At 42.5% G+C, this 14483-nt stretch overlaps 1 protein-coding gene across 2 annotated transcripts in view; it reads left to right on the top strand.

Moving 5' to 3' along the window:
* The window catches only part of LOC110522031 (ectonucleotide pyrophosphatase/phosphodiesterase family member 1), a 68552-nt gene extending 54726 nt beyond the window's left edge, over nucleotides 1-13826 (top strand). For both annotated transcript variants that reach the window (XM_021600094.2, XM_021600095.2), the window contains exons 23-25: nucleotides 11889-12021; nucleotides 12206-12350; nucleotides 12878-13826. In XM_021600094.2, the coding sequence (XP_021455769.2) occupies nucleotides 11889-12021; nucleotides 12206-12350; nucleotides 12878-13030 (431 nt within the window). In that variant the 3' untranslated portion in view covers nucleotides 13031-13826. The remainder of the gene's footprint in view (nucleotides 1-11888; nucleotides 12022-12205; nucleotides 12351-12877) is intronic.
* Nucleotides 13827-14483: the final 657 nt, after the last annotated feature.

The raw sequence follows: 14483 nt of genomic DNA, 5'->3' as shown, positions 1-14483 counted from the left end.
GTCAGGGCCCATGTGCTGGAAGTGCCTCTGGTGTGTGCTCTTCTGTACAGCTAGTCTGCAATGCTAACAAGGCACTGGGTGGTTCAGCATCCCTTGAGGCAGCCAAACTGTTGGTTGGAGATGGTTATTTTGGGTATCCTGTGTTGCCCATTCAGCAACAAAACCTTCACACATTTTTGCCAGAAGAGGAGTGAGTGAGAGGAGCCGCAGCTGGTCAAGGCTCAGTAGATTACTTTTTGGCAGGGGGTCCACTATTGCCTCTTTCCATTGATGTGGAACTACTCCTTCACACAGGGAGGTGTTGAAGATGACTGTCAGGGGGGATGGATATTTCAACTACAAATTTCCTGATAAATCTGGACCTGGGGCTTTTCTGGTTGGAACGGAGAGTAGTCTCCTGTGCATTTCCTATTGTTCAACAGTAGGGAGTGGCATAGCTGGCAAGAATGCAGGTAGGTCTGACAGGTTTAGTGGTGGTAATGATGTGGTGACCGATGAAAACTTGTCATTTATAACATTGGCAATGACAGAATGGTTGTCTGGGTTGAACCCGATGGAGATGGTCTTTTTAGTGCTGGTCAGGGATTTAATTTGATGGTACCATGTGGCTGGGATCTCCCTCTTCTTTTTGGGGGGATTTTGGTGTGGTAGAATGTTGATCTTGCTGCTTTGATTTCATTTTCTTTTTTTATTTCACCTTTATTTAACCAGGTAGGCTAGTTGAGAACAAGTTCTCATTTGCAACTGCGACCTGGCCAAGATAAAGCGTAGCAATTCGACACATACAACAACACAGAGTTACACATGGAATAAACAAAACATACAGTCAACAATACAGTAGAACAAAAGAAAACAAAAAGTCTATATACAGTGAGTGCAAATGAGGCAAGTTAAGGAAATAAATAGGCCATGGTGGCGAAGTAATTACAATATAGCAATCTCTGATCTCTCTGGGTTTTTCTTTTTCACTGAAGGCTTTCTGTCTGCTTTTTAATCAGCTCTTTGAGTCTAAGTGAAATCCACTCCTTATCCTGTGCATCAGTGGAGGCTGGTGGGAGGAGCTATAGGAGGATGGGCTCATTGTAATGGCTGGAATGGAATGATGGGACGGAGTCAAACATGTGTTTGACGTGTTTGGTACTTTTCTATTCATGACATTACTGTTAGCCTGTCCTTTTATAGCTCCTACCACCAGTATCCTCTGCTGTGCATGCATCCTAACCACCTGTTTTGGGAAGTAAACTGCAATGATGTGATTCAGGGTGTTATAGAAGTTGTCTGTTTTCTCCTGTGCACTCTCCACATTTGTTACTTTCGGGCATTTATGGCGGGAAAGCCAATGGAACAGATGGTGACCTTCACGCTGTTGAAAACAGGAATAAATCCAAAACTGAGACTTGAATGCAAAATAAAGATGTTTATTAAAACAACATCATGGTGCCTAAAAAATCCTAGTGCATAATGAAAGATGAAAACACAAACATTTCGGCTTCAGGCCATGATCAGTGTAAATCGTCGGCACACGTACTTGAGGCCTCATTTATCAATATTGCATAGAAACTATTCTAAAATACTACTTATGAATAGAATTTGGAATGTTGGTACACACCGTTTTTACGCACACCGTTAGGAGATTGAGAAATACCAATTGGTCTCAGTGCTCATGCAAGACCTCGGCTATTTGCATTTCAAAATGCCTCTAATTAGCCATATACAGTGCCTTGCGAAAGTATTCGGCCCCCTTGAACTTTGCAACATTTTGCCACATTTCAGGCTTCAAACATAAAGATATAAAACTGTATTTTTTTGTGAAGAATTAACAACAATTGGGACACAATCATGAAGTGGAACGACATTTATTGGATATTTCAAACTTTTTTAACAAATCAAAAACTGAAAAATTGGGCGTGCAAAATTATTCAGCCCCCTTAAGTTAATACTTTGTAGCGCCACCTTTTGCTGCAATTACAGCTGTAAGTCGCTTGGGGTATGTCTCTCTCAGTTTTGCACATCGAGAGACTGAATTTTTTCCCATTCCTCCTTGCAAAACAGCTCAAGCTCAGTGAGGTTGGATGGAGAACATTTGTGAACAGCAGTTTTCAGTTCTTTCCACAGATTCTCGATTGGATTCAGGTCTGGACTTTGACTTGGCCATTCTAACACCTGAATATGTTTATTTTTGAACCATTCCATTGTAGATTTTGCTTTATGTTTTGGATCATTGTCTTGTTGGAAGACAAATCTCCGTCCCAGTCTCAGGTCTTTTGCAGACTCCATCAGGTTTTCTTCCAGAATGGTCCTGTATTTGGCTCCATCCATCTTCCCATCAATTTTAACCATCTTCCCTGTCCCTGCTGAAGAAAAGCAGGCCCAAACCATGATGCTGCCACCACCATGTTTGACAGTGGGTATGGTGTGTTCAGGGTGATGAGCTGTGTTGCTTTTACGCCAAACATAACGTTTTGCATTGTTGCCAAAAAGTTCAATTTTGGTTTCATCTGACCAGAGCACCTTCTTCCACATGTTTGGTGTGTCTCCCAGGTGGATTGTGGCAAACTTTAAACAACACTTTTTATGGATATCTTTAAGAAATGTCTTTCTTCTTGCCACTCTTCCATAAAGGCCAGATTTGTGCAATATACGACTGATTGTTGTCCTATGGACAGAGTCTCCCACCTCAGCTGTAGAGCTCTGCAGTTCATCCAGAGTGCTCATGGGCCTCTTGGCTGCATCTCTGATCAGTCTTCTCCTTGTATGAGCTGAAAGTTTAGAGGGACGGCCAGGTCTTGGTAGATTTGCAGTGGTCTGATACTCCTTCCATTTCAATATTATCGCTTGCACAGTGCTCCTTGGGATGTTTAAAGCTTGGGAATTCTTTTTGTATCCAAATCCGGCTTTAAACTTCTTCACAACAGTATCTCGGATCTGCCTGGTGTGTTCCTTGTTCTTCATGATGCTCTCTGCGCTTTTAACGGACCTCTGAGACTATCACAGTGCAGGTGCATTTATACGGAGACTTGATTACACACAGGTGGATTGTATTTATCATCATTAGTCATTTAGGTCAACATTGGATCATTCAGAGAACCTCACTGAACTTCTGGAGAGAGTTTGCTGCACTGAAAGTAAAGGGGCTGAATAATTTTGCACGCCCAATTTTTCAGTTTTTGATTTGTTAAAAAAGTTTTAAATATCCAATAAATGTCGTTCCACTTCATGATTGTGTCCCACTTGTTGTTGATTCTTCACAAAAAAATACAGTTTTATATCTTTATGTTTGAAGCCTGAAATGTGGCAAAAGGTCGCAAAGTTCAAGGGGGCCGAATACTTTCGCAAGGCACTGTATGGTCAAAATCTTCCCTTGAAAGCCCCTGGGGAATATACAATGCCATACCATGAAATACAATGGCACAACCAGAAAAAAAGAATACCTTTTTAGTGACTGAAATAGAGGTGCTAGTGTCAGAGATTGAGTACAACCAAAAGGTTTTATTCGCTCAGTTGTGCCTTGACCAGTAAAACTAAAAACATAGAGAGGACTTTAAATGAGTAGGCAACAATCACCAATAAACCATCCAGCCTCAACGGCCCCCTCCTGTAGGCTTATAGGCCAACATTGCTGTTCTGCAGAATGAACGAGTGGTGCGTTCCACCTTGCCACCATATTAAGCAGCGTCTTTTGCGCTTCACATAACCTGAACATTAAGAGTGGAAGCCTTTTCTGTTCACATAGTTGAAATCGTTTTGGGATGGTTGTTTTATGGCGATGTGGGGGCCGTCTATGCCTCCGTTCGTATTTGGGAACCCATTGATGGCATCATGGCAAAGAAACCCCTCTTGACTTCAACCTGAAGAGCTGCAAAATGCCAATCGGCAAGCTCCTGTTGAAAAGTGCCCTTTGCCAAAAACCCTAGGGTGGATAGCACTTGGATGCACATCTAAATCATGCTTTTGCCTTTTTAAAGTAGCTCTCAAATCCTCCCAAAAGTCCTATAAAATTGGTTTTGTGAAACGATATCTGATGAGCCATCTGTACTTTCGGCACAAAGAAATCCCACCTATCTCTAAAAATGCACTCTATGCGAAGTGCAGCGTGTGCCAAATGTGTGCCAAATCTTCCAACACTGCGAGATCAGCACCCATTATCTGTCTTTTTTTTTTAGTATTTCAATAAAGTTTTCACTTTCACACATGCCTCTCATTTAACAAATGATTGGACTTTATGTGGATTATTATCGTAACAAATGTGAAAAGAGCCTCCATAATCATGTGGTCAAATTGTATGATCTAGATAGCCTGTCCCCACAACCGTGGTAGGCCTGATCAACGACGAGACAGCCTATAGGGAGGAGGTCAGAGACCTGGCTGGGTGTTGCCAGAATAACAACCTATCCCTCAATGTAACCAAGACTAAGGAGATAATTGTGGACTACAGGAAAAGGAGGAACGAGCACAACCCCATTCTCATCGACGGGGCTGTAGTGGAGCAGGTTGAGAGCTTCAAGTTCCTTGGTGTCCACATCAACAACAAACTAGAATGGTCCAAACACACCAAGACAGTCGTGTAGAGGGCACGACAAACCCTATTCCCCCTCAGGAAATTAAAAAGATTTGCATGGGTCCTGAGATCCTCAAAAGGTTCTACAGCTGCAACATCGAGAGCATCCTGAACGGTTGCATCAAATCAAAATCAAATCAAATGTATTTGTCACATACACTTGGTTAGCAGATGTTAATGCGAGTGTAGCGAAATGCTTGTGCTTCTAGTTCCGACAGTGCAGTAATAAACAACGAGTAATCTAACCTAACAATTCCAAAACGACTACTTTCTTGGGACCAGGAACAATGGTGGCCCTCTTGAAGCATGTGGGAACAGCAGACTGGGATAAGGATTGATTGAATATGTCCGTAAACACACCAGCCAGCTGGTCTGCGCATGCTCTGAGGGCGCGGCTGGGGATGCCGTCTGGGCCTGCAGCCTTGCGAGGGTTAACACGTTTAAATGTTTTACTCACGTCGGCTGCAGTGAAGGAGAGTCCGCATGTTTTGGTTGCGGGCCGTGTCAGTGGCACTGTATTGTCCTCAAAGCGGGCAAAAAAGTTATTTAGTCTGCCTGGGAGCAAGACATCCTGGTCCGTGACGGGGCTGGTTTTCTTTTTGTAATCTGTGATTGACTGTAGACCCTGCCACATACCTCTTGTGTCTGAGCCGTTGAATTGCGACTCTACTTTGTCTCTATACTGACGCTTAGCTTGTTTGATTGCCTTTCGGAGGGAATAGCTACACTGTTTGTATTCGGTCATGTTTCTGGTCACCTTGCCCTGGTTAAAAGCAGTGGTTCGCGCTTTCAGTTTCACGCGAATGCTGCCATCATTCCACGGTTTCTGGTTTGGGAATGTTTTAATCGTTGCTATGGGAACGACATCTTCAATGCACGTTCTAATGAACTCGCTCACCGAATCAGCGTATTCGTCAATGTTGTTGTTGGACGCAGTGCGGAACATATCCCAGTCCACGTGATGGAAGCAGTCTTGGAGCGTGGAATCAGATTGGTCGGACCAGCGTTGAACAGACCTGAGCGCGGGAGCTTCTTGTTTTAGCTTCTGTCTGTAGGCAGGGAGCAACAAAATGGAGTCGCGGTCAGCTTTTCCGAAAGGAGGGCGGGGGAGGGCCTTATATGCGTCGCGGAAGTTAGAATAGCAATGATCCAAGGTTTTACCAAACCTGGTTGCGCAATCGATATGCTGATACAATTTAGGGAGTCTTGTTTTCAGATTAGCCTTGTTAAAATCCCCAGCTACAATGAATACAGCCTCAGCATATGTGGTTTCCAGTTTGCAAAGGGTCAAATAAAGTTTGTTCAGAGCCATCGATGTGTCTGCTTGGGGGGGAATATATACAGCTGTGATTATAATCGAAGAGAATTCCCTTGGTAGATAATGCGGTCGACATTTGATTGTGAGGAATTCTAAATCCGGTGAACAGAAGGACTTGAGCTCCTGTATGTTGTTGTGACCAAACCACGTCTCGTTAACCATAAGGCATACGCCCCCGCCCCTCTTCTTACCAGAAAGATGTTTGTTTCTATCGGCGCGATGCGTGAAGAAACCAGCTGGCTGCACCGATTCCGTTAGCATCTCTCGGGTGAGCCACGTTTCCGTGAAGCAAAGGACGTTACAATCTCTGATGTCCCTCTGGAATGCTCGGATTTCATCAACCTTGTTGTCAAGAGACTGGACATTGGTGAGAAGTATGCTAGGGAGTGGTGCGCGATGTGCCCGTCTACGGAGCCTGACCAGAAGACCGCTTCGTTTCCCTCTTTTACGACGTCTTTGTTTTGGGTCGCAGGCTGGGACCCATTCCATTGTCCTGGGTGAAAGGCAGAACACAGGATCCGCTTCGGGAAAGTCATGATCTTGGTCGTACTGATGGTGAGTTGATGTTGCTCTTATATTCAGTAGTTCTTCCCGACTGTATGTAATGAAACCTAAGATGACCTGGGGTACCAATGTAAGAAATAACACGTAAAAAAAAAAATGCATAGTTTCCTAGGAATGCGAAGCGAGGTGGCCATCTCTGTCGGCGCCGGAAGTCTGTATACGCCGGAAGTCACTGCCTGGTACGGCAATTGCTCGGCCTCTGACCGCAAGGCACTACAGAGGGTAGTGCGTATGGCCCAGTGCATCACTGCCATTCAGGACCTCTACACCAGGCGGTGTCAGAGGAAGGCCGTAAAAATTGTCTAAGACCCCAGCCACCCCAGTCATAGACTGTTCTCTCTACTACCGCATGGCAAGCAGTACCAGAGTGCCAAGTCTAGGACAAAAAAGGCTTCTCAACAGTTTTTACCCCCAAGCCATAAGACTGCTGAACAGGTAATCAAATGGCTACCCGGACTAATTGCATTGTGTGCCTCCCCCCAAACCCTCTTTTTTGCGCTGCTGCTACTCTCTGTTTATCATATATGCATAGTCACTTTAACTATACATTCATGTACATACTAGCTCAATTGGGCCGACCAACCAGTGCCCCTGCACATTGGCTAACCGGGCTATCTGCATTGTGTTCCGCCAACCAGTCTTACGCTCCTGCTACTCTCTGTTCATCATATATGCATAGTCACTTTAACCATATCTATATAATTGCATATCACATGATCAAGCAAGAAAACACATCAGAAAATCTATAAATCAGTACTGTTGACTAACCCCATTCCGTACAAATTTACGCAACTGCGGCATTAAAACTAATGGGATTGTAGCAACTGTGTTGGCATCAAAATCTGGGGTGTGAACTACGTTTCTATCCAAGCGTTGATTGACATGGTAATGGCCCGATAGTATTGGAGAAAAGTTGAAAAAACTGACCCCTCTGACGCTGTACGTTAAATGGTGACGTGTCATGACGTAGCGTACAGCACCCATAATGCAACTCATTCTGTGTCGTACAGCCTCTCACCACCAGGTGTAGCACTTCTCTCGCAGATTAAAAACAAGAAAGGGACAGGAACAGGTTAAGGTGGGATACCTAGTCAATTGTACAACTGAATCCATGGAGGCTGGTGACGTGACAAATTGAGGAAGATGGGAGACCCACGGTATAGGCGCGGAACACACGGAGACCACAAAGTGTTTCAAAAATCAAAGACAAATGTATTTTAACCTGAAGCATTTAATAAAGACGTTTAAGTACAGCATTATTGGGAATGGGAATGAGAAGGCTACTTACAGTGTTGGAAAGGGATCACAGCAGTGATTGAAGGAGGGTATGAGGCGTGAGTTGAGGTGTTCAGAAGCTTGACCAGTGCAGGACCGGATTTTACTGGGAAGACAAAAAACAATAACACAAGACACCACACAGTTAGACAAAAGAGCTAAGAATGAGTTAGTCCAAGCAAGGAGTAAAATCTTTGATGTGTAATAATGTGATTGTTTTTGTGTACATACAGTAATGAGAGAAAATTGATAGGGGTACTCACAGTGCGTGGAGGGGAAACTTTAAATGTGCCAGTGGATGAGCGGGCATATGAGACATCGTGTCTTCAGTTCATGTCAGGAGAAAGTTGACAATGGGAGTGGAGTAGTCATCACCTCTTAATCATGGAGCATGAGGGGACTTGCCTGTAGATACAAATAGCAGATGCATTCCATTAACGCTGCGCCATCGTAGGTTTGGACAACAAGTTTCTCTATGAAGTTCTCAAAATTCATAAAGTCAAACAGAGGCTGCACAAGTCGCCCACTTGACACCTCAAAGTAGCTCAAGACTCATTCCTGAATAAAGCGCTGATCATCTACATACCTGACAATAACTGTTAACTGCAAGCAGACTGGTGGCACCATAGGTCAAAGAGCGGTGGGGAAATTTTTACTTCCTGGGGCCTGGAGTTTTCCCTTGTTAACCTAACTAGGAAAACTCTAAACCCTATAAGGTATGACGGTGATTAATCAGTTGTAAAAAGGTAAGGGCTGTGATGGGACTGGTTTTTCCTAGTCAAGTCACATGGTTTTAAAATCCTGAAAAAAACTCCTGGCACAGGGGGGGATGAACCCATTCAAACTGCAGCTACCTTATATTTGTTCTTATAAATTATATTTAGACTAGATCAGGAGGGGGATTTCCTCTACCCAGACACATAGACAACAACTGATAGACAATAGAACTCACAGGGCTGAGCTTGCGTTATGCATGTTTGCATCATTCTGGCCTATGCAACTGTAGGCCTTAAAACATTTACTCACATCTGTCGTCACAATTATGTTGATTTGATTAATTTTTGGCTTAAAATCGTATAGGCAGCCTAGCCAACCCAATTTTGAATATAATCAACATTTGATCACATTCACATTTTTCCTGACACACAAATGGACTATAAATTACCAATTAGTTACCCTGACCAGACGGACCGGGCGCATAGGCTGTATGCAGCTGCTCTTATTAGTAGTCTACAGTTGATCACACTGAAAAGTTGTCTCGTTTTCATCCCATACAGCATGTCAGATTTCTAATGTTTAGGTATAACCTAGGCTGCTGCAACATTTGCCATGAGTTTTTGCTTGTGTCTGTCCGGAGGGATTATGTGTCATCATCTTCAAACTAAATACCGGAGGAAAGTGCAAACGCCTACTTGAGCGCACGCAGGGAAAAAATCCTGCGTCAAACTCTCTCTTTTAATCTAACTTTTTTTTTTTTTATGGATGATGCAATGGAAGCTATCATTCGGAATTGTTTTCAACATCCCAGAGTCGATGTTCAGCATGTAAAGAATCTTAACATGCAATACAGGCAACTTGATTATAGGCTCTCTGTTAACCAGCTATACGCTTGATACCAGTTGGTATTGAACGCCCTCACCTTTTCATCCTTCTTCATGAAACTGATCTCAGGCAAAGGTCTACCCTTGCTTTTAATTCGCACCTTTCCGTGTACTCCAGATAATGAAAGGGGTTCTTAACACATAGAACCCCCATGATGCTCTGTGGCACAATCCCAATTCAATAGGTTAATTCTTTGATCCTACATCTATGATTGGATGGACATGTCAGTTCATACTGCAAAAGCTTTGATTGGTTGGAGGACATCCCCCGGAAGTGGTCATAATTACCATGCATGTCTACCAGCCTGCTAGTTTTTGTATTGAAATCAACATAGCCAGAGGAGGATGGAAGCAAGCTGTCCTCCGGCTACACCATGGTGATAGTCCAGACAGTGCTGTTGAAGTTACTGTAGACCTTCATTGCAAAACTGTATTTTAACCAATTATTTGGTGACCTATGAATATTGTAATGAAACAGCAAGGAGCAGGTCTCGAACCCTCGACCTTCGAGCCCGAAGTCCGGCACGCTATCGCCTGTGCCGCAAAAGCATGCTCGTGCGGCAGAGTAGATTTCCACGCTTATAAACCCAGGGTCGTTACAATATATTTAGTATAATTTTATCTAAAAAGGATAACTTTTTTTAATGTTTCACAATTTTTTTTAAATTAAATTTCACTGAGGAGGATGATCCTCCCTTTCCTCCTCTGGGGAGCCTCCACTGAACTGAATGCATTCATTTTTTGCATCATCACTGCAAGCCATCATGACTCTCAAAAGCCGTGACAGCCACTGTTTACTTCTGAAGATAACTTTAGTGCCGCCCTAAAAACCCAATTTCAAATTTGATACAAACCTTAAAATATGTATGTAATGACACATTATATAAACTCTTTATAGTGTTTTATTTACATTTTAGAGGTGATAAATTGGACAGATTGGGTGAAAAAAGCTGTTTCCCCCACACAGTTTATCTCCACTTTCCGTATCACGCAGTAGATTTCTAGTGATACGGAAAGTTTTGCTTGTTTTTAAAAAGACCTGATGGAGCTCATTGCCTCCTTCAATCATGCAGAGACGGGCAGCATGAATGTCTCGTCATAGATTTTGCTGGAAAGGGGAGAAATTGTACTTTACAATGGTATTCATATTACAGTTGACCTGGAAGTATTACGTTTTGGGGGCGCTAAAATAAGGCAAATTGTACATTTTTTAAATCTTACCAACAAGCCGTAGATTTAGGATCAGTGTTTGAGGCTTATTTCTAGCCCAATTGAGTTCTCAGATTAGTCTCTACATAAACGCTTCCCAGTGAATTATGATTGTTTATCTGACCGTGGTCATAGTGAGCCAATTGATTTAGTAGACATAGGATCTCTGTTACATTGTGTTTAGAGGACAGTAGTGCAGTAGGGTGCTTCAACACAATTTACCAGATAGAGGTCACGATAAAAACCCAGCCCATTCCCTCACTTTAGTGTTGTATTCTTCAATTACCATGCTGTGTAGCTGGCTCGACAACAGGATGTTCTTGCTATGCTATTGTAAGGTAAGGCAGATGGTTATGTTCAAAATCCCACTCCTTTTTGTACTCTGTGCTTGGCATGTAATGCCGATGTGAGTGCCTGAGTTGTTGTGACGTTACATTCCTGTAACAACTTGTGGTGAATTAATCATAAACCGTCAATGTGTTGCTTAATAGAGGGGAAAGTGTGTGCTTCTGGTTGACGTGAAATTGAGATTACCACAGGCTGCGTTCAACATGGCACTATATTCCCTTTTTATAGTACATTACTTTTGATTCGCTTCCATAGGGCTCTGGTCAAAAGTAGTGCACCATGCAGGGGATTGTGTGCCATTTGGGACATAGCCACAGAGTTTTAACCACATAGTGGTTAGGATTGTTTAATATGATGCCACTCTCAGGATTCCATAGTGATCAAAGTGAGAGTGTTGGAGGTTGTGTTGAGTGTTATTGATGCCCGTGGACACTGAGAAATCAAATCCATCATTAAAGGTGGTTTATGAAGTATGATATATGATTACCTTTATTTCACCTATAAATTGGCCTCCAAGAAGAGGCATTCTGTTGATAACTTTACAGACACTGCGCTCTGGTGGCAGATGGTGGAAGTCGACACAGATCTGGGATTGTATGTTGATTAACTTTTATTGTAAAAAGTATTTTGTCTGGAGGCAAAACTGAGCGATTTTCCCCAAAATTGGCTATTGTAAAAATTTATGAAAACAAAAATGTGCTTTTTGGTCTTAATTTAAGATTAGGGTTAGCAGTGAGGATAGATTTTATGACTTTGTGGCTCTAGTGACCACTCTGCAGAGCTGCCTCGAGAAAAATGAAAACGCTAACCTGTAGTGTCTCAGAGTTGGAGTGCTGTTCCCCCTGTCCATTTCTTCACATTCATTATGATCTAAAAGGGAAAACCTATTCTAGATCAGCACTCCTAATCTAAGACGTTTTGTGAATACAGGCCCTGGATACATTACTGAGTTACTTAGACAGTCAGATATGGGTTGTAAATCCATGCCTTCACAAATATGATAATATATTTTCAGATGTTTGGATGTACTTCCATGATGTCCTCCTGGTGAAATATTCCCAGCAGCTGAATGGGGTCAATGTTGTCAGTGGACCTATCTTTGACCAGCACTACAATGGACACTTTGATGCTCCCAAAGTTATCACACTGTAAGTGGTCATCAACCATGAGTTTCTTTGTGGGTGTGGTTTTTTTTTTATTCTCAGTTGTAATCTATTACAGTTATTTATTTCAGATTGACATTTAATTCATTTAGCAGGGGATACAATGCTATAACACAGTATTGACCATGGCCTATTCGCCTCTCTAATTGTATCTCTCTCTATCCTGCAGACACGAGGCTCCCATCCCCACTCACTTCTATGTGATCCTGACCAGCTGTGGGAACTCGTCCTTCTCCCCTGCTGACTGCCAGGGTCGTCTGGAGACCACATCCTTCATCCTCCCCCATAGACCTGACCACACTGAGACCTGTGCTGTGAGTCACATCGGCTGTCTGTCTGTCTGTCTGTCTGTCTAATGTGATTAGAACCGGGTCAAATAGAGGCTGTAAGTTTAACAGTGTTGCTTCCATCCCTCTCGTCACCCCAATCTGGGCTTGAACCAGGGACCCTCTGAACACATTGACAACTGCCTCTCATGAAGCATCGTTACCTATAGCGCTAAAAAAGCAGCGGTCGTTGCAGAGCAAGGGAAATGACTATTTCACGGTCTGAGCGAATGACTCATCGATTGAAATGCTACTAGTGCGCACCGCTAACTAGCTAGCCATTTCACCGCAGTTGCAAATTTAAAATACTTTTAAATACCACTTGATTTAGTTTGTCCTGTACAATGCAACCAATGAAATAGTCCCAGAAGTGCATATTCCGAACTTAATCATGTGCACCTCAATTATGTTAAGGTATTTGAAAGTATATGTGTATTTGACCAATGTTTGCAAAGATGCTTATAATCTATGAATGTTGTTACAGTGAATAAGCCTTCCTCTCCCTGTCTCCTCAGAATGGCTCAGACTTCCAGTGGGTTCAGGAGTGGGCCGAGTTCCACGCTTCCCGGGTCCGAGACGTAGAGCTCCTTACTGGACTCAGCTTCTACCACGACAGGATATCAGTGGAGGAAACACTACAGCTCAAGACATTTTTACAGACTTTCTAAGATCCCATGAAGTCACGTCAGGAGGGTTTTGGTACTATTGGTACTATCATTTTAGTATTGGACCTTATTACACAAGTTTGAATGTAAAACATTTTGGGCTAAATGTGTAGTTCTGGATCCCATGAAACAAAAAGGTGTAATCCTTATATTTAAGTGCATAAAAAGGAGTAAAGAGTTCTGTTTAAGTCAGAAACCGCCTGAAAGTCATTTGGCCTTCAATCCCTCAAACTAGCAACATTAAACATACATAAAGACTTTGTGTGGAAAAAGAAAGCAGCCGTGTTATGAGTCTAATATAATAGACCTTTGTCAGTTTAGACTTTACCAGAACATTGTACCAAAAAGTAATGTACTGCTCTGCTGAATCCCAAACACCACTTGTTCATCGCAGGGAAAAGAGAGGGGAATAGTCTTAGAAAACACATTTTCATGCCATAGGATTTTATATGATAAAGTGATTTATAATAGCTGGGACATTTTCAGGAAATCTCGGACAATCTGGAATGGAAACGTTAGTATCGGCCATTTGCAGAAGGACTGAAACACTGCCATTATTTTTTTTACACTTGAGGTGTGATTTGGGGAGTTGGCTGAAAGACATGGCATTTACGCCAAAATGAGAATTTAGTGAAAGGAAAAAAGTGTTTAACAACAGAAAATGTTTATGCTCGCACTTGCCAAATGTTGTCATTGTATGTTTGACCTGATTATAGTTTTTGTTAATATTGATGTTTTTTATTGCTCTGTAAATGTAAAGTGAAGTTTGTCGGCAACTGGGATTAAATTATTGATAGAACTAGTGTTTTCGAATGTGTTTGTATGTGCTTGTACAGTATGCATGTGCTTTGTGTCATGACAGAAACTGAAAGTATTACCAAAATAAGCATGACTCTAAAAAATACATACACAATAAAACATCTAGCTCCAGTACATAAAATCCAATGTTGTTAACGAACATTCCATTCGGGGGCAACACTGTCACAGGGAAAATCTCTTGCTGTTAGTTGGTCTTCTACTGACATTCAGACTTGGAAGATGTCAACCACTTTTTCAGAAGTGTGTCTACTAATTCATCCACCACAAGCAACTGACAAGTCAAGGGCACTGTAAACATGGCTTAACCTAAAACACCTCCCTTATTGTCCAATTAAGTGGCAACGAAGATTGAATTTCTCACACATCTGCCGGGAATGACAGTGGTACACAGTTCCCTACAAAGAATGGGCAGGAATGACCTTGGAGACTCGGTGTAATTTTACACAGCAAGACAACAAAACATCTCACAATGGGATTCCAACAGCACTGGGTCATTTGACAAAACATGTCTGCCACTGCTACACTCAAACTGGCACTCAAAGAAAAGAAAGAACAAATTGCACACTCGTCCACTTAAAAAAAAAAATGTATTCAGCTCTGTAAGGCTGCAGTTGTGTGACAGGCAGGAAGGAAGGAA

The sequence above is a fragment of the Oncorhynchus mykiss genome, chromosome 4 (assembly GCF_013265735.2).
Source record: "Oncorhynchus mykiss isolate Arlee chromosome 4, USDA_OmykA_1.1, whole genome shotgun sequence".
Lineage (NCBI taxonomy): Eukaryota > Metazoa > Chordata > Actinopteri > Salmoniformes > Salmonidae > Oncorhynchus > Oncorhynchus mykiss.
Note: the sequence above shows the minus strand (reverse complement) of the source record. Positions and strands in the feature narration are given on the sequence as shown.